We start from the raw sequence: 25,626 nt of genomic DNA, 5'->3' as shown, positions 1-25,626 counted from the left end.
GATGCATCCTATCATATGGCTAGGACGGCAGGCACAGGCAAGTTGACAAATTGTGTTTTAACATGACTCGAATTATCTGTAAGATTCTGTATAACCCTAATGCAATGGGATCCTCATTTGGAAAAACTGAGTATGATCTGAGTCAGCTGATGCTATCTTCTCAGCTAAGGAGGTCCCATTCATTCCCATATATGATTATTGCACAAAGCGGGACAGCTCATTCATAACGCTACATTCACGTACTTTTTTTTTTTTTTTTTTGTAGTGTTTGGTTGAAGGTTTATTTTGGAATTGATGAGAAAGTGTAAGTGGATATTAGAAAATATCACGTTTGGTTCAGACTTTTTCAAAAAAATACCAGGCAAATAGGATAGATGGGAAAATGACTTTTGTGTTAATTTTTAGATGAAATTTACTGTTACAGAATACCACTTGAAATGTGGTATTTTGAGATAACTGGGGAACTGAAAAAATAGGTGCAAAGTTTTTCCCGAACATAGATTTTGCATATTTAAATAAATTTTCCTGGTAATATTTGGGTCAACCAAACAACTTTTTTTATATTTTTCTACCAAACTCACTTTTCAACCATTTCCCTATCAATTACATTTCTCTAGTAAAAAAAAATTTCTGCCGAACTAAACACACCTTATCAGGCAAAAAATGTAAAACGGACCAAACAAATGAAATTCACTGTCGCTTTCCCCCTTGTGCCATTCGAACCACACGAGATGGATTAGATGGCGGTTTAACTTTCTTCATTAAAACATGTACAGAATTCCCAAAGGGCACTTAAGTTTTTAAATGGTATTAATTTAGAAAACATCCGTTTATAATTTTTTTTATAAAATTTTATAAATTATATTATATATCGTGTAACCTAATTTACGTACTAATTTATAAGAGTTTGTAATATAAAATTTATAAATATAACCCTCCTCTTAACTTAATTTGTTTGATTTGAATTTCAATTATATTGATGTAGTCTCGTTTTTTAATCAACTCTAACCAAATCAATTTAATTAAAATAGAGTTATTTAGTTGAGTTGAATTAAAAATAAAAACAATTTTTTATTTTCATATGTTTTTGTCATTTTATTAAAATTTTGATTTTTTTTCTGTATGACCGAAAGGATAAGCAAATTAATTTCGAATTTTAACATTACATTTTACTAATATTTGGCTTTTTTTTACTATTATATTAATTACATTCTTCATTATTTTCTTTATTTGAAATTGTAAGCTTTTTGCTAAAGGTTTGGGTTTCAAATAACGATATCAGAATAAATGAAGAAGGGAAAAAAATTAATTAGCTAGGTAATTAAATAAAATTTGAGTCTTAATAAAAAATCGTGAATATATAACTGAAACAATTGTATTTGATTAGTATTAGATTAAATGCCAAATGAAACAATTATCCAAACTATTTTAAATTAGTTTGAATTAACTAGTAATTAACAGCCCTACAAGTTTTGTTACTAAATTCAGGTCTTTTGTCCGGTACCCTCTTCCCCAAAATAGTAAACAAAAATGAATTGTGGACCCAAAAAAAGATTAAAAGCTTTAATCCATCCCTTTCTCCAAATCATGTCATATTTGGCAAAACAAAATGATGCAGTTCGGTAAAAACCGTAAAGTTCTTAAGTAAGCATCCAAGTCTTTTTCTAGTAGTAGGTAATCAGTCTTCTTCAAATTCCATACATTTTCATTAATATCCAGATATCAAGCAATATCAATTCAGTAATCAAATTGAATAATTCGAGTTTATTAATTCCCCCAGTCAAAATATTTTTCTTTTAAAGATTTTATACAAAGATTTAACAAAAACCAAATTTTTTAATTTTTTTTTTTATGGTATATATCCTTCCCCAAAAAATAAATATAAATCTGAAAAATAGAGACATGCACAAGAAAAGAGAGTCTCATAGAAAAGTTTCCAAACGAATTCAGCCAGAGACTAGCAGCGCATGAAAAAATTTCTTTGAAAGAACAACTTAGGAAGGAAATAGAGACCTTCAACGAGAGAACAATGACACTTTTCATTATATTTTCTAAATCTTTGAATCTATTCATGATTCACCTTAAAAAACAGTTAAATAAGTATTTCGATTCAACAACCATGTTAAGTTGTTAACAACATAAAAGGGACCCAACTCAAGATGCAACAAAAACTCAAATGAACAAGGAAGTAAGAATGATAAATTACTCTGTTACTCATTATTCTCCTTATGCCATCACAAACTGCAACTATGACATAGTTATAAACACGGTAATCTTAATCTAAATGAATAGTAATAATAATAATAATAACAATAACAATAATTGAAACTACTTGTTAATTTTCTATTATTTTTAATAGAATCACATTGCAGTGCAGCAGCTACTGATGATGGCGATGAGAATCACCCTGCCAAGTCCAGACGATGTCTTTAAGGGAAGGTCTGACTTGGTCCTCACAGAACTTTATGTATTCAAGCGTGTCTCCGGCGGACTTTGAGAATTCCACCACCGCCACCTCCGGCGCCACCTCAAACACCTCCACCGTCATAGCCAGTTTCCCCTTCCTTCCCTCTTTAGCCCCCTGCATTCTCACCGTGAAATCTTTCTTCCCCGTTATCCTAAAATTCAGCTTCTTCGCCACCGTCTCAAGCTTCGCCAACACAGCAGAACCTGAAAACTTGGAAATGAACATAGAAGGGGATCTCTTCCTCGTCTCAAACAAATTCCTAAGATCAAACCCATGAGACAAGGAAGATATAATCTCGAATGCATTGTAAGAGGGACGAACTGGGTTTTCCCCCACCAATTCATCAAGAATATTAAGACTATTGTTATGATTATCATCATCCTCGTTGAAATCAATGTTATCTTCCACAGCTGTTTCCTTCATTGAAAAAGCAATGGGTCTCATGAACCCAATTTGAAACCAAGGATCCTTCATGATATCAGGGATGGAATACCTCTTCTCAGGATCAACAACGAGCAATTTCGAAATCAAATTCTTAGCACCAGTCGAAATCCAATCGGGGAATGCATAATCAGCTTTGAATGATTTTCTATAAATCCTCATCACATTCTCACCTTGAAAAGGCAAATACCCAGAAAGCAAAGCATAGAGGATAACACCACACGACCATATATCAGCCTTCGACCCATCATACCCTATCTTCTTCAGCACCTCCGGCGCAACATACGCCGGCGTTCCGCACGGCGTCACGAGCATTCCGTCGGATCTGCGCTGATCCGGCAACGCCGACAATCCAAAGTCGGAGACTTTAAGGTCTTCGTTCTCGTCCAAGAGCAAATTCTCGGGCTTCAAATCACGGTGCGTGACGCCGCGGCTGTGGCAGAAATCGACGGCGCTGATGAGTTGTTGGAAGTACTTTCTTGCTTCGTCTTCCCTCATCTTCCCCTTCGTTACCTTCGCGAAGAGTTCGCCACCTTTGACGTATTCGACAACCATGAAGATTTTGGCCTTGGTGGCCATGACTTCCCTGAGCTCCACGATGTGGGGGTGGCGAACGAGGCCCATAACAGAAACCTCGCGCTTGATTTGCTTCATCATGGTCTCTTTCTTCAGCCTCTCTTTCTTGATGATCTTGATGGCAACGCTCTCGTTGGTGATGAGGTTTCGACCATGGTAAACCTTAGAGAAGTTTCCCTGTCCTAGGAGCTTGCCAATCTCGTACTTGTTGAACAGGATGTTCCTGTTGTTGGTTTTGTGTTGTGGATCCATGTGGAAGTGGGGGCAAGAAATGAATTGAATTGAATTGAATTGGATGGGGGATTGGGGGTTTTGAAAGAAGCTTTAAGCTAACTCACGGTGAAAGAACCAGATCCATTTTTTTTGAGGAAGATTGTGTCGAATGGACACACGACATTCTGAAGAAAGCATTTAGAGGGGTTGAAAATCTTCATCGTGTGCATACAGGGTGATGAGCAAGGATGTGAGGAGAGGTTTTTATATGTGGTTATGAAGAAAGGGGTGTGCCAATTTTGGGTGCGTGAAAAAAAGGATAAAGTAATGGTTTTTGTTATAAAATTAGTTATTAGAAGGAGAAAGGCTAAAGGGATGAGGAAGAAGATGTAACGCTGAATAGGAGAAAGAAAGCATGTGGAGAACACGGTTTTAAGCTCAGAGAGATAAACACCGGAAATTTTGTGGAAACACCCCAAAATTAAGAAAAATCTGGTCAATAAGCACGCGCAACAGGCGGTGTCACTTACGTGGCCCAAAAAACCCAATTTTATTTAGTATTTAATGTTTATCATGTTATAAAAAACGGTTTTATTAATCTTATAGAGTTATTTGACCATTTTATCTCTCATTAATTAATTAATAACTATTTTGTCCTTGATTCGAAATTATCTACCAATCTGTCCTTTTTAATCGACTACTTTGCATTTTTAATCGACCAAATGGTTGTTGGGAGATTTAATCGACTAAATCTCCCTACTTAATCGATCAAAATCATACTGACTTATTTTCCTTTGTTGTCAAATATGGAGATTTAGTCGACTAAATAGGGAGATTTAGTCGACTCTAACAGCCATTTTTGTCTGTTTTTGGCCATTTAATCGATTAAAAATGCAAGGTAGTCGATTAAAGAGGGACAGATTGATAGATAGTTTCGAATCAGGAACAAAATGATTATTAATTAATTAATAAGGGGCAAAAGGGTGAAAAAGCCCATGTTATAGAGACAAATTAGTGGACTCCACCACCTGAAAAAATAAAAAAAATAAAAGATTATCGAAGAGTATGTAGGAGAAAAAACTTATATCATGTGACGTAAGAATAGTTTTTCCCTGTAAAAATAGGGAAAACTTCAAAAACTCTCCTATAAGTTTTCTCGAAATCACTTAATCCCCTCTCCTAAATTTTTAATCATTTATCTCCTACTTAAAATTTCTCTATCACTTACTCCCCTAATTTGATTTTTCATCCAAAACTGCGTTTGTGAGGAAATTATATTTTTCTTTTTTCTATTAAGGGTAATTTTGGTATCTTTTAAAAAATTTAACTTCGTTAACAAAATTTTAGATGAAAAATCAAATTAGGGGAATAAATGATAAAGAAATTTTAAGTAGGAGGTAAATAATTAAAAATTTCGGGGAGAGGGTTAAGTGATTTTGAGGAAACTTGTAGGCTTTTTTTTTTTTTTGAAGTTTTTCCTAAAAAATAATCTAATTAGTAATTAAGTTATTATATGTCATCTTAAATACTAATAGGGCTATGATAGAGATTATGGTTCTATTATGGTTATATTATATAGTCTTTTTGTTTTTATTTTTTAAATCAAGAGATGAATGTGAGATGGTGGGGGTTAAGGGATGTGGTGGAGGTTAAGTTTGGATATTTTGTGAGAGAGAGATAAGATTAATGATTGGAGATGAATGATGAGGGTGACGTGGAACTGAGTCGAATACAGCTAAGTGCGCGGCGTTTGAATCTTAAAATGTAAACCCTATCTATCACACCTTGTCCTTGTGTACTTTGATTTGAATGGCGGTTGAGAACGGAGGGGTATGGTATGGTGTGGATGTGAATTGTGAGCTCAAGCTTAACAAATTTGAAATGTGCGCCAATCATTGGATTTGCAAAACAAGCAAAACGCTCCAACAGTTTTTTCCTTTCACGGTTCACCTACCAACTTTCAATATTCCTATTTTCTTTTTATAATTAAACCAAGTTCCGCACAATTCCCCTCCAATTTCTTTAACCAAAAATATATTGCATTCCAATTCTTAAATCATTGATTATCTTCTCAGCATTTTATTTCTTTTATTGTATTCGTCTTTAATTAATTCATTCATCATAATATAATAGTTACCCAAAGCTTAATGTTTTCTATTTTGCAAATCTTAATATGTATTAAATTTATTTGACTGAGTGTGATGTCAAATCAAACTTTTCATCATATCATAATTTTAAGGCACAGATTATATTTACAAACTTTTTCGATAACAAATCATACTCTAATCATACAATGAGCGACCAGTCGTACTTAGTGTAAATTTGTAAACGGATCCAATTTCTAATTTTAATTAGAAAACAATATTGAGCTTTAATGAAAATTTCATTTAATATATTATATAAATTAAGGTTTATACTTTAATTATTGTTTCATGTTGTACGTCATTACTTCAATTATTGTTTTCTTCTAGAAAAAAAAACATAAAATAATAGGTTCCTTCGTTTATAATTAACATAATTGGTTTATGCTGCATGAAATGAGACGAGAGGATAAATTGATTACATAAATACTTGATATAATTTATATTGATTCTATATTTTGATCTATATAATTTTAATTTAAATAAATTACTGTATAGCAGAACCGAATCTTCAATTTAATTCGATTTAATATTAGCTATTATTTTAAAATTGTTATACTATAATTGCACAGCTAATGATTGAGTGTTGAAAATAGTTAACGTCTAATATCAGTTAAATGTGTTCATGGATATTTCAGTTTTTATTAAGAATAAAAATAAAAATAATTTTTTTTTAACTATTATGCATAATAAATATAATTAAATAATTATTTATGATATCATGTATCTAATGCTATTATGCATGTGAAGAGAGTTAACTTTTCACATAGTCACCAATTGGTGCACGAAAATTTCTTTTAAAAAATATTAAAATCAAACGCGAAAAACATGCACATAATTGTTTCATGTTTATATTAATTGATCGAATCTTATTTAATTGTATTAGTCGAAATTATTCTAAATAAATTGTACATAATAAATTAATAAAAGAAAAGCTTATTATATAAGCTATTTTTAGAATAAAAATAAATACCATGGTGCCACGTAATTAAGGGGCTAAAAAAATTCTTTCCGTGCAATAATATTATATAATTACCTCAATTTTTCTATAACTGTTTATGGTGTATATATACCAATTTATTTGCAAAATCATTTCATATATTTGTTTTCTAATATTATAAAAATCTTGAAATAAATGTAACAAATTAAATGATAAGTTGAAATACAAGTAAAACATTTCGTAAATTTCATTACCTCGATTAATTATTTTTCAAAGACTTTTATTCTTCAACCATTAAACATGAGTTTAATTTTGAGGCATTATTGATATAAAAAATGCATTTATGTTTAATATTATTTTGACATTTTATATAAAAAATTCAATTATGTTAATGATTATATGAAAATTCAAACTTATTCAATAATGTAGTAATATTGCAAATATAAAATATTTTAAATATTATTAGTTCATAAAAAAGTAAACTCTTTTACCATTTTTAAATATTTTAAAGATGCGAGATAAGCAAGCCTTTTTAAAAAATTTAATATTCTTCTTTAATTTTTAATGCTTATTCTCATTTGTCCAAGATCTATAAGTGTGTCATTTCTGTGACAGCACCAAGAAAAATATCTCGAAATGTTCTTCTTTAAATGGTGTTGTGATATTATTTCCCTTCTCTGCACTTCTTGGTATGTGTGCTTTCTTTGTCGTTACTGGAAAAGATTCCCAAAAAATAAAAGAAAAAGAAAAGAAGCGATTTCTTTTTCTTCTTCTTTTTTGGTTAATAAAAGAAGCGATTTCTATATCAACTAATCCAATTCAGGGAAGAGTGACCATTTTGTCATATTTGGCAAAAAAAATTACCAGATTGTCACGTCAACAGTAAATTTTGTCTAAATACCACGCTGCACCCTTAGCCGTCGTTGAAGAAGTCTGAAAATATAACTAATTCGCATTATCTTATCTTAACTCTTAATTATTTTCAGACTTCTTCAACGACGGCTAAGGGTGCAGCGTGGCATTTTGGCAAAATTTACTGTTGGTGTTGCAGTGTTGCAGTCTGGTAAATTTTTTTGCCAAGTGTGACAAAATAGTCACTCTTCCCCAATCCAGGCCAGACATCCAAAATAAATCATTCGAAGCACATAAAACGGGGCAATTTGTTAGGGAGATATAAAATAATTATCTTAACCTAACATGATGTCTTAAGATTTTAGATTGAGGTGGCTTATCATGGTATTAGAGCTTCAGTGGTCACAAGATCACGAGTTCGATCCTCATTGCCATCCACTTTTAGGTGGAATTAAGAAAAGCACAAGGCGACCAAAAAATGAACTTGTGCAGCACAAGACAATGTCCTGATACCTTAAGGGCATGTTTGGTACATAGTATATGATAAGGCATGATAGTATAAGGCCTGATTAAATTTTAATATTATCCAGTGTTTGACAAGGTATTGTATAAAATAATATATTGTATAAGATAGTATCATCCAGTATTTGCTAATGCATTGTATAATACTATATAGGATAAAAATAAATATTTTTAATAAAAAATCTTTTAATAAAGAATTTATATAATTCTTCAAAAAATATCATATGACGTTAATTTTTTTTAAATTTATTGATTAGTGTGTCCAAAATATAAATTAATTTTTATAAAATAAAAATATTCAGTATTTTAAAAATTAATATATTGAAAAATTAATTTTTATTTTAATAGATTAATATTAAAATAATATATTAATTTTTTAGAATTACATTGGTCAATGATGTTAATACATCAATCTCTTATTAGGCCTTATCCCTCCCTTTAGGTCGGATTAAGTTATACATCATTTTGATGTATTAAGAGATTCTGCTGTATAAGCTTATATTATACGATGGTCACACCAAACAACTGAAAATATCATAATGTATATACTATCATGCCTTATACGTCACACCAAACAGGTCCTAAGATTTTGCGTTAGAGTGACGCTTAACACAATTATTTTAGGGAAATACTATTCTTATTTTGCATGAGATAGTTTCTCTCATTTCGAAAATCTAATATTCCCCATTGTTTTAATGTTAAAAATAAAAATATACGCATGTGTCTTTTTATATCATACCACTGGTCTAGCCAATGGCTCGGTTGAAATGATCAGAGAAGGGAATGTCAAATTGGCTTTAACTGAGTAATGATTCATGGACATGCAAGGTTGGGTTGCTTATTGAGGCCAAAAAATACAATGATCCAAAATATTGCCAAGTCAAATTGGGTGAAGGAAAGGAAGGGGCAGTTTCCAAATTGAAGCCTTTAACTCGGTTTAAGGCTGATTTAGAAACTCCCAAAGGGACAGACGAGTTGGGGTGGACTTGAGATGCTTGGGTGAAAGGGAATAATAGTATTTGGTCGTTATTGGGCCACTTCCAAGGCTGAGGGCCATTGCAGCAGTACATCTGATAATCGTGGAAAGGACTAATAAAGTATGACATGAAGAATATTTGCGGAATCAAACTGGTTTACTTTATGTTCTAGACCGGCCGGATGATCTATCATCACTTAGCACGTGGAACATGTTCACTCTCTTGGATATGTGTCATTTCATACTTTCCACTAGGGTAAAATTGGGCCTGGCCGGCCTACGTGGAGCCTACGGCTCGGTTTTCGTCAGGTCAGACCTGACTTAGTATATTTCATAAAATAGGTCGGATTTGGACTTTTAAAAAGCTTGTTTAATAAAAAGACCGTAGACTCACTTTCACCTAGCCTATAAACCTATAGGTCCGCCTATATTGTACTATTTATTTTAAATAAAATAAAATATAATAAGTATGCCTTGAAGAAAAAACAAAAGATATAAATTTAATTAATTGTAATTATTTATAACTTAATTATATTTGATAATATTTTAATAGAAATCTGACTTTATTTCTTATGTAGGAGGAACCAACATCTCAGCATGTTAGATTGTATATATGAATATATTAAAAGGTTTTTGGAAGAGATTATACTTACTACAAGTATCATGATGTGTTTGTTGGATTCATGTAGATATTTTAATTTACATAGTATGGATTTGTTTGTTGGATCTGATGAAATATATGTTATTTAGTTTGAGCATTTTGCTTTTGCAAGTGACTTAAATACAAATTGTATGAGTTTTGTTGTGATTCATGATTCTGTTTGGGCATTGAAATTATGATTTATTAGCAACAGAATTTGAGTATTTTGTAAGTTGCTTCATGGTCCTGCTTGGAAGTTAAAAATTAACAAGCTAACGGGCTAAGTCAGGCCAACTTTTCTTAGTGTTGTTTGCTCAATATTTTGTATTTAATATAATTTAAATATATTATGATATGAACTAATTAAAATTAAAAAAAATATATTAAATATATTATGATATGAACTAATTAAAATTAAAAAAAAATACACATAATTTTTTTGGCCCGGACTCAAATTTGAGCCCGGCTCCGCCACTGTCAACCATAACCGTAGCTCAATTTCACAAGCTCCTTTACACTCACAGTTAACATGATGCAAGTACGGTGACTTTAGAGAGCTCTAATCTATACCACTACCTCTCTCGTCTTTGTGTGATGAATATACTTTGGGTTATATATATATCATGTAACATGAAAGTTACTGTTTATTCCTGCACAAACAATAATGACGTGGGGCCCACAAATTTTTTTCTTCTTCCACTCATCTGACTTTCTCTCTTTTCTGTAGTGTGTCTACAGGAATGTTACTTTTATTTCTGTAACATTACACATTCATTTCCCATATACTTTACCCTGTGACAAAATAGATCCATTATGTCCCCAATTCTTACTAGCTAAACTACTAAAATGAGATCACAAGATGCACGTGGAACTCTCTTTATTTGACATTGTATAAATAGAAATTTGAGTAGAAATTTACTCAAATTTCTACTAAAATAAAAAATTCACTATAATTTAATTGAATCTGAGTAGATTTGACTTAATTTAATTTTTATTAATAATTTTTTCGTTTAATATTTTTTTGTTGTTGGTAAATAAGCATTTTTTTCTAAATAAAATCAATTTAAATCATCTTTGATACGTTTTGAATAAAAATGAAATTTGAAATCAATTCAAAATTTAATTTTTGTATTGAGTTACACACCTAGAAAGTGTTTCTAAATAAAATCAAACTAATCAAGATTTTGAATTATTCCAAACACAATCGTATTAAAATTTTTTCCCAAGAACCAACTTAAATCGAATCTGATGATTTTGGGCCGAATAGGTTATCGGTCCAAAATATTATGGTGAAAGGAGAAGAGAATTATTGGGGAAGGGTGAGACTCTACGCCCATAAAAGTGTGATTATTAATGAGATTTCTTAATTGGAATTAGTGTTTTTTATGTTGTACGAGATAATTTTATTTCATATACACATAAAAGTATGTGGGGCCATATGAGAACATGTGAAGAGAAAAGAGAAAAAAAATATGGATCTCATATATTTTTATATTTGTGTAGAAGATAAAATTATCTCATACAAAATGAGAAATACTAATCACTTCTTAATTTGGAAAAAGTTATATATACAAATTTTTTATTTACAAACTATACTATATATTAGGAATAATATATTTCAGCACACAATGTACTAACCCTAGTACATAGTATAATTTATAAGAATTTGTAAATAAAAAATTTGTAAATATAATCCTCCTCCTCGTTTAATTTTACCATAAGAAGAATCAGCAAATGATTAATTTTATGGATTTTCACTCCCCTACTTAATGTAAAGTTCGTTCTTGTCACACATTATTTTTTTGGAAAAAGGTTGTATATCATGATTATTATTATTATTTTTGAGTTAATCCAATCATAATTACTTCTTTTAAGTTAGTTGGCTCCCTCGTGTATCCCCATAAAGATTTGACTCTTTTGAGTAGAGGTGGCAATATGGGTGGAGCTCGACGAGTCAATCCGCCAACTCGCCAAAACGGGGCAGGTTGGGTTGAGGTTTTCAACCCACCAACTCACCTCAACCCGCCCCGCCTAGAAGTAGGTCAAAACGGGTTCAACCCGTCGTGGGACGGGTTGACCCGCCGGATTATAATTTTTTTTTTTTTTTACCATTAGGTAGTATTTCATTAGTCCTTAAATTTTTGTGGTATCCAATTTTTTTATCTTAGTACTTCCTAGAAAAAATAAAGAATAACAATTTTATTTATGACAAATGTTATCTATATACAAATTCTTAAAGAATGTTTGACAAATATTAATATACATTTAAGATTGAGACTAAAAAAATATAAAGAAGTGTGAAATAAAATAAAATAATATTAGAAAAATTTATAGAATATAATTTATTTTTGAATTTTAATTAATTTTTTTAATTGGCGGGTTGGTGGGTTGACCCGTCAACCCACCATAAAACGGGTGAGTTCATTTTTTAACCCATATTTTTTGCCGGGTCAACCCGCTCCGCCCCGTTTTTGCGGGTCGGGGAGGGTCAACCCAAATTGCCACCCCTACTTTTGAGTCAGCTATGAGACTAATCCGGCATATGGAGCGGGTCAAAGAAGAAAATATTTAAATCCCTCCCAGAGGTGGTATGTGGGGATCTAACTAAGATCAATTTCTTTTTACTTACTCAGCATTTTTACTATCAACTGAGCTACCACTATTTGGTATATATTATTGTGTAAAATTACACTATTTCATATAAAGAATTTCTGATTGCACCATTTTCCTTTTAGATTATTAAAGAGCATGAAAATTTGATAAATATTTCTTTAGATAAGACGTTATAAAGAAAGAACCTTTTTTTTTTTTGCTTGTAGTAAATTTGTGTAAGCTGTTATTGTAATTAATGATATAAAAGAATAGAGAAACAGATGAAGATTTCTTGACAAGTTTTTTCTTAAAAAAATGAAAAGAAATCTTAAAGTTTCACCAACGAGTTGATTGGACCGACAAAAGAAAGTCACGCAAATAATAAGCGTTAGTCAGTCATATAGAAATCAATCCTCGTGCTCATTCCTTGTTTGTTAGTTTGCCACGCTTTTGGATTCTCGTTTTTGTTTACAAAGTGAAGAAGAAATGTCCGAATTGGAGTTCTGAGAAAGCGGTCCCCACTAAGTTCAACTTGATCCAGTGGATGTCCACGACAAATCAAGCTGCCTTTTGAGGCTTCCAATTTCATTGCCATCGTTGGCCACTTGCAACAAACCAAAATTATAAATAATCCCAAACATGTGCTGAGAATAAGACCCTAACGAATTTGAATTCCAAGGATTTTCTTTGCTCGCTACCATTTGTCAACCTAGCCCTGACATTAATTCACAGGTACATGAATTGAATGTAAATGCCGTAGACCAATTTTCACAGCTTCAGTACTCTGCACACTGCACCGAATATTTTTCTTTGTTCAAAATATACCCTTAACTTGCCCAAATTTGGGTTATATCCATTTCCACTATTTCTTGTTTTTAGAAGTTTCCCGGTTGGCTTAAGTTTTGGATTCAATGAGTCGAGAGTAGTGATGATAGGTTTTAATGCATATATCATATATGCATTGATTAAAAACCCACCCAGAAAAAGAAAAAAAAATAAGCAATACTCGAAAGCGACGAATTTTAATTTGCAAACTAACAATTAAAAACAATATATTTGATTTTAATTCATTGAAATTATGAAAAGTTTTGGGAATCATATAATGCAACACATATATATATATATATATATATATATATATATATATATAAACTGTAAAAAAATGTTTTTGCGAGTGAAAAACATTCATTGTAATGATGTGATCCGACCCTGAGATTATAAATAGTCTTTTTTAAGGGACAAAGAAGTGATAGTTTAGCATAAGATCAAATTTTTGGCATTATAGCAAGTTTTAAAGACTTGTAACAATGTCAATTGCAATCAATTTAAATAGTTGTATTACACTATTACTATTACTATAATTACTATTACAATTACAATTAAAATTTGAGGCATGATATACTTACCACCAAAAAAGTTTACCACATTTACAACTAACCTAATCACCGTTAATTTTCGTCAATCTAACAGTTATAATTTATTGTAAATTAATAATTAATTAATAAATGCGACTCAATAATTTTCAATAAATTATAACCGTTAGATTGACGAAAATCAACGGTGATTAAGTTGGTTGTAAAAGTTATAAACTTTTTTAGTGGTAAGTATATCATTCTCCTTAAAATTTATATATAAAGAAGTATACAAATAAAAAAGTTAATTTAATATTATAAATTAAGATATTAACCTTCATAAATCAAGCAATCATATACTTACCACCAATTAAGTTTATCATTTCATACCACGAAATCTTAACAGTTAATTTTCATCAGTTTGACGATTATAATTTATTGAAAATTAATTCATAGGTGTCATCCAATAAACTATAATCGTCAAATTGATTATCAATAGTTAAGATTTGGTTATAAGAAGTGATAAACTTAATTGGTGGTAAATAGATCCCTCCCCATCATTCGAATAAAGTATTTTTTTTTCTACTAAAACAAATTTTTATACACATTATGTAATGCATTGAATTAACGATTATGGTCGGTTTATTTGACCTTGCGTAGGGTCTCTTTTATGTTCATACAAGGTTTCTTGCTAGTCTTGATTTCTGGGGGAGCTGTACACCCTTTCCTTTGGTCAACAAACTCATCTTTTATCTTTTGTAGTTTTGTATTTTTCGGTTTTATTCTCATCTTTTATCGATAAATTTATCTAACAGCAGATTCAAGGTATATATTGGCAGAAGTATCAATCATCTAGGCTTGGCTCTAAAGATTAGGATGTTGAAATTAACAATTTTAGATCTTTAGCTCGTGGGGTAAAATCTACGCAAAGATTCTTATTAGACAATGTTGCCTTTGTTTTTATTTGTCGATAAATATTGTTATTTAATTTGGGTTTTCAAATTCAAACAAAAGAAAGCATATAAATGTCAAGAAACACAACCCAAAGTGTTTTATTATTTTGTCCTTGACAATAATGGATAAAAGATTGGTGGTTCTTTTGACCGTATGTAAACAAAGAACGTGAGACATGCCCAACTGCACAAGTGAATGTACACGTGAGTGTAGGTCAATCTCTCGAGTACTTGACTATTTTCCAAACCAACCAACCCGATTCAATTGTACTGTGCAATCTCTGTATGATATTATATATATATAAAGAATCAATCCAACTTAAAAGTTTAAATTATTGGATGATGTTATATTAATAATTTTATACTTCTTTAACATTCTCTCTTACGCGAAAGTCTATTTAAACTTGAAAGATACATCAGGTCCAGTTTACTTATACTAAGAAATTTCACAAATACTTAATTATTTATTAATTGAACATGAGGCTCTGAGAATCGAATTTGTAACTACCTAATCACGAAGACTCGGATACCATGAACATGAGGCTCTGATAATCGAATTTGTAACTACTTAGTCACGAAGACTCGCATACTATATAAAAAAACCAATTATATCATTGTTCTGTCACCCTCCAAAGATGACGGTCCTTGACACGAGCGTCACAAACATGAATAAGGAGGGGCGTGCAAAACAAGAGTAAAACACTTAGATAGTGTTTGGTTGAAGGTTTATTTTGGGATTGATGGGAAAATATAAGTGGATATTGGAAAATACCACGTTTGGTTCAGGTTTTTTTCAAGAAATACCAGACAAATAGGATAGATGGGAAAATGACTTTTGTATTGATTTTTGGATGAAATTCACTGTTACAGAATACCACTTGAGATGTGGTATTTTGAGATAACTAGGGAAGTGAAAAAACAGGTGCAAAGTTTCTCCCGAACATAGATTTTGCATATTTAAATAAATTTTCCTGGTAATATTTGGATCAACCAAACAACTTTTTTTACATTTTCCTACCAAACTTATTTTTCAACCATTTTCCTATCAATTATATTTTCCTAGTAAAAAATTTTTTCTCTCGAACCAAACACTATCTTACGGCTTAAATCAATAACAGGATAACCAGATTTTGGTACAAAAACATGTCTAGTATAAAATCTCATATTTATAAGAGAGGTAAGTGACTTCCTTATGTTATGATTATTAATAGTCACGTTTAGTAAGCACTCATGATATTTTATTCTGCTATTTTATCTTTATTAGCATCAACACGTCAGATCTTCACTTGTCTTGTTACGGATTAACCCGTGCAAGTCCTTGCAAAGATAATAGTTATCGGATCATATCAGACTGCTTATTATACACATCAAACACTAAATAAGATATGAGTTTGTCACTTGCATATTTTTTCCTACTCTTATACAATCCTCCTATCATATCCATAAGCCCTTAAAATATTCATTCCAGGGGTATTTTTCATTTAAGTTATATGGTTATTTTTAATATAGATTAGCTACAGTTGTAGTTTTTCGTTAATAAATCTTATAATGCTAGAGCACCATTCTCCGGACAATATATAAACTAAAGAAGATTACCAACATTACTTAAACAAGATATATACACAATATAAGATAAATATTTCATGTAAAGGAAAAGACAATACCTAGTACGACTAAATTAAAATAGCCATGCGGAAATTGTGGACATTTTCTAAATAACACCATAAATAACAAACAATTGCTTTTTCACCCTTTTGTCCTTTATTAATTAATTAATAAGTATTTTGTCTTGATTCGAAACTATCTACCAATCTTCCCCTCTTTAATCGATTACCTTGCATTTTTAATCGACTAAATGGCCAAAACAGGCAAAAATAGCTGTTGGGAGATTTAATCGACTAAATCTCCCTATTTAGTCGACTAAATCTCCCAACAGGCAACAAAGGAAAACAAGTCAGTATGATTTTTTAATCGATTAAGTAAGAAGATTTAGTCGATTAAATCTCCCGACAACTATTTAGTCGATTAAAAATGCAAAGTAGTCGATTAAAGAGGGGCAGATTGGTAGATAGTTTCGAACAAGGGACAAAATAATTATTAATTAATTAATGAGAGGTAAAATGGTCAAATAGCCAACAAACAATCCTATAATGCTGGCATAAGTGGTCACGGTTTGATTTAATTGGTCTTAATTAACAAATGAGCTAAAATTAAAGGTAGGTAAGATAAGGTTAAAAAAGGTTATTTATTTCTCTTCTTAACTATGCATTCACTTTTTTCATTTTTTGGTGGAACGATACATTCACTTTGTTAAAAGCATTACTGTGTATTAAATAAGTAAATTTTGTTAGATTTAATTAATTATGATGTATCAATAATTAATATATATATATATATATATATATATATATATATATTCGGACCAATTGTATTATAACAAATAGAATACCTAAAATTGATATAAAATACAAAACTAATTTTACGTTAAATATTTAATAAACTATAAATTTAATTTACATGATATTATAATTTTTCTATGGTCTAATTTATATTATATTTGTTCTTAGATTTAGATAATAACTTTTTAAATTAGTCCTAACTTTATTTATCATGGAATAATATAAATCATTAGAAAGGTCCTTACCCAACACCTTAAGATTTTGAATTAAAATTATTTCTTACATGTATCAAAACTTTAGTGACCACAAAGTCATGAGTTCGATACTCATCGTCTTCCATTTGTGGTATTAAATAAACATAAAGTAAAAAAAAAAAAAAATTAACCTATACAATACCCATGCTTTAAACCTTAAAACTCTTGTGTGAGAAGGTTTGTTAGAAAATAATATAAACTATTAAAATAATTTTTGTCTATCATTTTTAAAATTTTGAGTTGAAGTGTTTCCTTATAACTTTATATGATATTTGTTCTTAGATTTAGATAATAACTTTTTAAATTAGTCCTAACTTTATTAGCTAATTAAAGGGTAAAGAATAGAAGGTACCATAAATATCTTATCAAAAGCCGACATAAAAGTCGTGATTAATGTGCTTAAAATGTAAGTAGGCATCACAAAGATGGCGTTGGTGATGCTTATCTCATGCATGACATCACTGTCCAATTATCCCTTTTTTCCAACTTGTGCTGTATTTTACATTTGAAGTAATCAAAACAATTTGAAAAGTGCTTTCGAGTGCAAATTCGGTCATGTTAATTATCAGCACAAGTAGCTTTGTGTGCATCATGGATGTCATACATGATTCACTAGTTGGATCAGAAAAATGACTTCTACGCTCTAGCAAAGGCGAGCATGTTCTGTTAAATATACTTTTTTAACACAACAACCCAATATTAAAGACCTAAACCACACACACACATATCTACACATTTATAACTTTTCTTTTTTAAAATTGATGATCAAAATATGTGATTTTCACGTGAAGTTAGGGATTTCAACGCAGGCGAGGGTGGAGTAACTCCTTGTTCTCCCGAAGATGTAAAAATAAAAAATGAAAATATAAGAAAAATTTAATAAAATTAAAAAAATATAAAATTATACAACAAATTAAGTTTTCTTTAACAAATTGGAAATTGCAAAGTAAATTCTTTTTATTTTAAATTTAATGAATTAATTAATAATGAAATGACTAAAAAGTAAGCTTTTATAAGTATATGTACATATTTTACGATAAAAAAATTTAAATATTATAAATTACATAAGAAAATACAAAAAAAAAATAATATTTTGAAACCTATTTACAAACATATAGCAATTAGTTATGCCCAAAATGGGGCCAGATTGGTCTCACCCAAAAGTACGCGCATTAGAAATGCTTTCTTGTATCCTGTTTGGAACCTTTTACCTTTGTTAATTTAATATTTAAATTTAAATTAAAAATAAATAAATAAATACATTTTAAAATTAGACGCTTTGGGCGTAAGAATGGAGCTGAGAGCGCCACTGTAACAAAATGAAGCGCCATATTGGCGGCAAAAAAATTAAAATAATACATTTAAATTAAATAATTACGCATTTAATGTTGTTTTGTAAAAAATTACACATCTGTTGCACAATGAGACGCCTCCTTTGGACGTCAGGCGTCTCTCCCTTGTGGAAGACGCCCCATTGGGGCGTCACATGTGACGCTCAAAGAGGGCGTCTCATGTGCAAGCTATATATACCCCACTTTCCTTTTTTCACTCCTTACTCAGTGCCTGTTTGGATCATGTTTTTTTAAGCTAGAAGCTCCTTATAAGCATAAGCTAGGCCAAACAGGTTCTGGAAAAAGCTCTTATAACAAAAAGCTCTTTTTTTAATAATGAAGAAAAAAGCTGAAAACTAAAAGCTCCTCTTAAGAGCTTTTTTTTAAGCTTTTATATGTTTTTCTTGAATTGTGTGCTTTTTTTTAAATGAAGAGTGATAAAAATAGAGAGAGATAATTTTCTTGAAATATGTGCTTTTAATTAATTTTTAAGCTAAAATTTTTATGTAATTTCCAAACAGCTTTTAGCTTATTTTTTTAAGCTCTTTTTTTTTTAACTTTAGCTTATAAGTAGCTTCTAGCTTAAAAATAAGAGGATCCAAACAGGCTCTCATTCACCTCTCTAACCTCTCTCTAACCGCGGTTCGTAGCGAAGCTCTGCCAACGTAGGTAAGGTCATAATACCTTATATGTATACATTTAAATTACAGTACTAGTTAGTAATACATGTTAGGATTGATTGTATATTAGAGGCTTGGAACATTAGGATAGTCACTTAAAAATTTTGTGGCATGCTATGAATGTTGTAATGATATAGTAATTTTATTATTACGTAGTTATTATTATTAATTTTTAATTATGCATTAGGGTTTAGCATATTAATTAGTGATTTATAAATAGTGTTAGGGACTTCGTAAATTTCGTATGTATGATGTTATTAATGCGGGAGTGCATAACTTTGTAGTTAGTTAGGTGTGATGATTAGTACGTATTGGACAAGTTGGTAGTGACCTAGGGTTAAATATTCAGTTAGTATTATATTATTTTAGTCCGATGTATTATTATTATTTAATTGCAAATAAATAACTGTTCTACGTTTTGGCGGGACTTCATAAATTTCGATTCTAGTTAAATAAATGACGCATATGCTTAATTTTTGTGATAATCAATTATGTCACTGCTTAATTAAATTGTAAATAAAATGGGGCATTACATGTGATTAATTCAAATGTTGTTTTATATTATATAGTTGAGGATAATGGCTGAGTCATCATCTTCATCGGATTCTGCATCGGATGTAGAGCCCACCGATCCCAGCATGTGGATTATACCTGGGCCGTACAGATGGGAGGTCCTTCGTAAGAGGACGCAGAAAGCTCATATTTCACAGCGAGTGTGGAATACAAAGCATGTAAGGAAAATTACGACCAGGCGTGGGAAGCCACAAGGGGGGCCACCTACCGGTGCTATTCCACAGGTTGTCGAAAAGTACCTCAGACAGGCGGGATTCATACATGTTGCCAGGATGCAACATATCCAGGTATGTTATTTACATCGTTTTGTATTTATGTAATTATTTAATAAAATTCGTTAACACGTGATAACTGCGTAATTTATCACAGATCGATACATTTTTAATTAGTGCTCTGGTCGAGAGGTGGAGACCAGAGACACATACCTTTCACATGACCCAAGGTGAGATGACGATCACCTTACAAGATGTGGCAAGCATATTGGGCTTGCCGACTGACGGCACTGTTGTCACCGGATCGACCTCTGAGGATTGGCACGCTGCTTGTGCTGTTGTTTTTGGACATGTTCCAGAGGCCGGTGAGTTCCATCATTTCAGCGACCTCCGCATCTCATTCTTGGATCGGCATTATACCCGGTGGACTGATCATGAGGGAAATCACGATGCCGAGATCTACTTCACAAAAGCCCACATTGCTCGGATGTTGGGGACTTGGTTGCTGGCGGATAAGTCTGGAGGTAGCAATTTTGGTTGCCGGCTTGTCCCGTTGCTAGGTGGAGGATTTGAGGACATTGGTCGATTCAGCTGGGGATCTGCAGTTTTGACACACTTGTTCAGGAATTTGTGTGAATTGACAGATGCTCGTCGAACTGACATGGGTGGTTGCCATATTCTCCTTCAAATTTGGGTATGGATACGATTCCCACCCATTGCTCCACCCCTTCCTCCTCATCCAGAGTCGGGCACACATTATGGATGCCGGTATGATTTATTTACTTCATTTGATTTCGATAATGTATGGTTGATAATGTATATACTAACTGTATACTTCTTGATTATGATTGATAATGAATGTTTCTGATGACAGGTTTAATACTGTAGAAAAGTTTAAACCTCATGAGGTCACCCATTATCGGGCAACTTTGGACACACTATGTAGAGATGAGGTTAGGTGTTGGATACTTACGATGTTGTTATTTCTCTATGGGTTTTTTTTTTTTTGTAACTCTATATATTGATTAACATTTTGTTTGTAGGTGGTGTGGCAGCCATATATCGAATATGAGTGGCTTGACGTGACTCTAGAGCAGCAGTACCTGTGGCTATCTGCCACACCTATTATCTACTTCCACACAGTAGAGGCATGTCAACCGGATAGGTGCATACGACAGTTCGGTCTTGATCAACCCATCCCGGATAAATCAAGAAAGTTGAGAGGGATACATGATCATACTCTACGGGGGAAGGTTGAAGAGAACTAGAGACGTAAGCTGAGGGCTCACATTGATCGATGGAATACTAGGGTTCAACATATTGTACTGCCACCTCCATTATATGGTTTGATGTCACCTAATCATGCGTACATGGAGTGGTACAGAGAGAAGGGAAAGCGCTACATATCTCGGAGGGAAGCAAAGATAGGCCGCATGGTGATAGTATCATAACAAATTCTTTCATTTGTACATATTTTACATTTGTTTCACATTTCTAACATGTTTTCGTAATATACAGATTGACGGTCTTGAAATGCTTTATCGTGCAACAACAGCGGAGGAGTTTCCTCGATTTGGCATAGAGTATATCCACTAGGAGATTGGCCGGATTATTGGAATGTTTCGTGAGAGTTCACGAGTTGATGAGCCTGGACCTGAGGCACCCCCCATGCAGACAAAGCCTGATCCTCAGTTGATCGTGGATGTTCCTCGTAATAGACGGGAGGGACGCGGATTAGGACGTAGACGTGAGAGAGTTGCTGCTGAGCCTGTCCCGATTATGGCACCGAGACCAGTGGTCGAGACTCAGGGATGGTTCAGACCTCCATTCATTGGTCCTACTTACGGGTCACAGCTGATTTATCATCACGGATCGCAGTATGCGGCAGGTCCTAGTCAGGCGGCGTCTGAGCACCCTTACATGAGCGGACAGGAGCTAGATTTCCAGGCTAGTCCGATGGCTATGGCAGGAGCGGATTCGGCATCCTCGCAGCCTGATTTCCAACCCTATTCACAGGGAATTGATGTCGATTACCCCCTTTGGTTTGCAGATGACACGATTGAGTTGTATCGCTCTGTAGGCCTTGTTACAGAGAGCCATGACAGTGGGGAGACTCTAGCCACGGATTCTCACAGTCAGGGACACACCCCTTTTGAGGTGCCAGGAAGTAGTGTAGGACCATCAGATGATTTCATCCGTGCGGCGATGGATGACTTCTACACTCCACCACGACAAGAACAGGCACATGTGCATCAGGGAGACCCAGTCTGGGACAAACGTATACTGCCAGATAGGGATGCACGACATAGGCCATGGCCACCGTGATCGTAGTTTCATTGCCATTTGGAGTATTCACTATGTTGTGGACTGTCTCATATTGTTATTATTTTGTATTAGTTATGACTGTAGCATATTGTTATTTTGTGGACGCTACATTATTATATTATTTGGACTATTCACTATGCTACATTTTTGTTTGTCGTCCTTTGCGCATTTATGTTACGGTAACTAATTGCATCAGTTAATTAATAATACAAGAATAAAAACATACATAAACGGAAAGTAAAAAGTCCAACATAACGGACATTACAATTACAGCAATAACATAACCAACAGCAAAATAATGACATAATATGTATCTCAGTCGTTTCTCCCACGACTTGGACATCCCCGACGATTATGGCCGCGTTCCTTGCAAAGTCCACACCTGATACGGCTCTGGCTTGTCTCAACTTCATCCATCTCGTTGCGGATGCGAGTTGACTTTGGACGACCTTTTGCACGCAACATAGTAGAATCAGGAATAATCTCTGTACCACTAATTTCAGGTATTGCTTCCTCGTTTCCGATTGGCTCCCACGGAAAAGAATAAGCCTTGACCAAGTTAGTTATCAAGAAGACGTCGTCAACGTAAGTGAACGCACTCTGCCTAACACTTAACGCAGCAGTAACGTCGTGACTACACAGATACTTAAAGGCCGTAAACTTTCCACACTGACAGTATCTTTGTGGGAGGTTGACAGAATATGAACGCTCCCAACATGCGTCAACCTTGAAGACAGTATGTTCAACATTGTATGCACGAATGTGGTGGCCTGTTGCATCTACCTGGTTCTTCTTGACCAATTCAACAACATTTTTGGAGTGACGATGAGCTGATTGAAGTTGTGGAATAGCATTTGTTCCTCTCTCAACAAAATATGCAACCAATCTGCTATATGTATGCTTAACCAATGCTGTTATAGGCATATTTCTGGGCCCCTTCAAAACCCTATTGACAGATTCAACCAAATTTGTTGTCATATGACCGTACCTCCGTCTTTCAATATCGTAGGCTGGCGACCACTTTTCCTTAGGAATCGCATCAATCCACTCAGAAATTTGAGGACTACTTTCACGGAAACTCGCAAGATTCCTTTCAAAATCAACCATGGCTGGAGTATAACCTGCACAAATTGGACATGAACGAATTAAACATAAATTGACAGTCATAATGGAAAGAAATAATTACGCATCGTGTCAATGAGTATACCTAAATTCTTTAACATCCGCTTTAAATCTTCATTCCGAAACTTTTGATTGAAGTTGCTTGCAATATGACGAATACAGAAGACGTGATATGCATTTGGCGGCTGCCAATTAGGGTTATTTTCCACAGCAGATATTATGCTTCGATGCCGATCGAATATCAAATATATGTTTGACATGGTAGTAACATGAGCACGAATATTAACGAGAAAATAGTTTCATGCATCCAAGGTCTCGCCATCAACGATGGCAAAAGCAATCGGTAAACATTCGTCATTACCATCTTGGGCTGTGGCCACCAACAATTTCCCTTTGTACTTCCCATATAAATGTGTTCCATAAATTTGTATGACGGGTTTGACAAATTTGAACGCCTCACAACACTGTCTAAACGTCCAAAAAATGCGATGAAAAACCTTTTTTCCAGAAACTAAGCTCTGCTCGGCATAAAGATCATTTGTTTGTATATGATAAAATGAACCTGGAGAAAAGCGAAGCATGTATTCGCACCACCTTGGCAAAAAAGCATATGATTCCTCCCAATCGCCGTACATAATTGCCATCGCTTTCTGCTTCGCATATCACGCCTTTCTGTAGGAAACTTTAAAGCCATATTTAGCAGTTATCCTTTTTTGCACCAAAGAGATTGACACAGATGGTTCTGACTTTATCATCCCTGCATTGAAGAGGATATCAGTGCCTCGATAACATTGAACGAATTTAATTACACGGCAGTACGTAAACATTGACATGTCTATACGGTAAATAAATACGTACCTATGACGAGATCTGCAATAACGTCAGCATCGAGCTGTCTATGACCCTGGGAAATGTGCTCATTCACACATTCGTGTTTTTCACCCCATCTCGTAATCTTCCAATTTTCACGAAACACCGGTTTAATCGCCCTTACGCGCCACAGACAACCTTGATCATACACACAACATTTCATTGACAACTTTGCAGGCGTGCTCTCAATTACAATGGCTTCTTGATGCTCCCTAATGAGGTTGTGCTTAAGTGCCATTTGGACATCTTTTTTTGTCGCAAATTCTTGATTGACAAATAACATGTCACCCAGTTGCCACGGACCTTGTATTGAAGCCGATCCAGAGACCGAACCATCAGTACATGATTCTTGTTCGCTCTGATAACTCCAATCAATGTAGGAATAATGCGGAATATCTTCCCAAAAAGGAATAACATCTGTGTTACCTGCAATTGCGGATTATAATTTTTTAATACAAACTTACTAATTCAGGTATTAAATCAGTTATCTATTCAGCTATATACAAATGGGATCAATTACCTTCATGGTGAATACCGAACGGGGCAGACGCAACGTCATTCAACTGCGGCATTTGCGCGACAACTGTTTGATGGAATATTGGGATTTGAGACGCACCCATCTCACGGGATTCATCTCCTTCTGAAGCACTAGCATCCTCCGCCAGAAGACGTTCTTCCATTGCCATATTTTCATCGTCGTCATCGTCATCTTCGTCGTGCATTTCCCAAGTCGGATCATTTTCATCTCCCTCAGAAAAGTTACCAACTGGAGACGCATGAGCGGCAGGAGAAGCTGGAAGACGGGGAGAATTTAAATAAACTGACCTCATCGGTAAGGGAGCATTCTCGGTTGCGGCGATGTCGACATACAACTCTAGAAAATCTGTCCTTGACTGGTTGCAAAATTCTTCCATTGTCATCTCCAAGTCTTCATCGTCAAGCACTTTCAAACTAATGTATTTATCACCTTGCCACACCCTTGTCGTGATCTCAGTGATACATTGGTTGTCTGGAAGACTTAACTTCTGCCGAATTCTCTGATGCAGTTCGCCAATGGTTGTGTTGCGTTGGATACGTGTCGACCTTTTTTCACCTTCGAAGATGACACCTCGTCGACCTTCTACCTTCCTACCATTGTAATATAACACAACACGAACATAATCAGGATTTGAGCTCATTTTTAAATAGAATAAGA

The 25,626-nt window shown here is 33.4% G+C and overlaps 2 protein-coding genes across 2 annotated transcripts; both read right to left on the bottom strand.

Annotated features, from left to right (window-relative positions):
* Positions 1 to 2,089: 2,089 nt before the first annotated feature.
* LOC133315483 (CBL-interacting serine/threonine-protein kinase 5-like) lies at positions 2,090 to 4,151 on the bottom strand. Its single transcript, XM_061517111.1, has one exon. The coding sequence runs from the start codon at positions 3,734 to 3,736 to the stop codon at positions 2,381 to 2,383; it is 1,356 nt and encodes a 451-aa protein (XP_061373095.1). The 5' UTR covers positions 3,737 to 4,151; the 3' UTR covers positions 2,090 to 2,380.
* An 18,603-nt stretch (positions 4,152 to 22,754) lies between these two features.
* LOC133315522 (uncharacterized) lies at positions 22,755 to 23,821 on the bottom strand. Its single transcript, XM_061517155.1, has 2 exons — positions 23,647 to 23,821; positions 22,755 to 23,560 (listed from the first exon to the last, which is right to left on the bottom strand). The coding sequence occupies exons 1-2, from the start codon at positions 23,819 to 23,821 to the stop codon at positions 22,755 to 22,757; spliced, it is 981 nt and encodes a 326-aa protein (XP_061373139.1).
* Positions 23,822 to 25,626: the final 1,805 nt, after the last annotated feature.

The sequence above is a fragment of the Gastrolobium bilobum genome, unplaced genomic scaffold (genome assembly GCF_033153095.1).
Source record: "Gastrolobium bilobum isolate Gb01-03AN ecotype WA unplaced genomic scaffold, APGP_CSIRO_Gbil_v1 utg2933, whole genome shotgun sequence".
Lineage (NCBI taxonomy): Eukaryota > Viridiplantae > Streptophyta > Magnoliopsida > Fabales > Fabaceae > Gastrolobium > Gastrolobium bilobum.
This window is presented reverse-complemented; position numbering and strand designations above follow the sequence as displayed.

Bases quoted from the DNA above. Each gene is read 5' to 3' on its own strand.
- LOC133315483 (XM_061517111.1), bottom strand. From the start codon at position 3,736: ATGGATCCACAACACAAAACCAACAACAGGAACATCCTGTTCAACAAG.
- LOC133315522 (XM_061517155.1), bottom strand. From the start codon at position 23,821: ATGTCAAACATATATTTGATATTCGATCGGCATCGAAGCATAATATCT. The intron at 23,561-23,646 runs GTATACTCATTG...CAATTTGTGCAG, and splicing joins GCGGATGTTAAAGAATTTAG to GTTATACTCCAGCCATGGTT.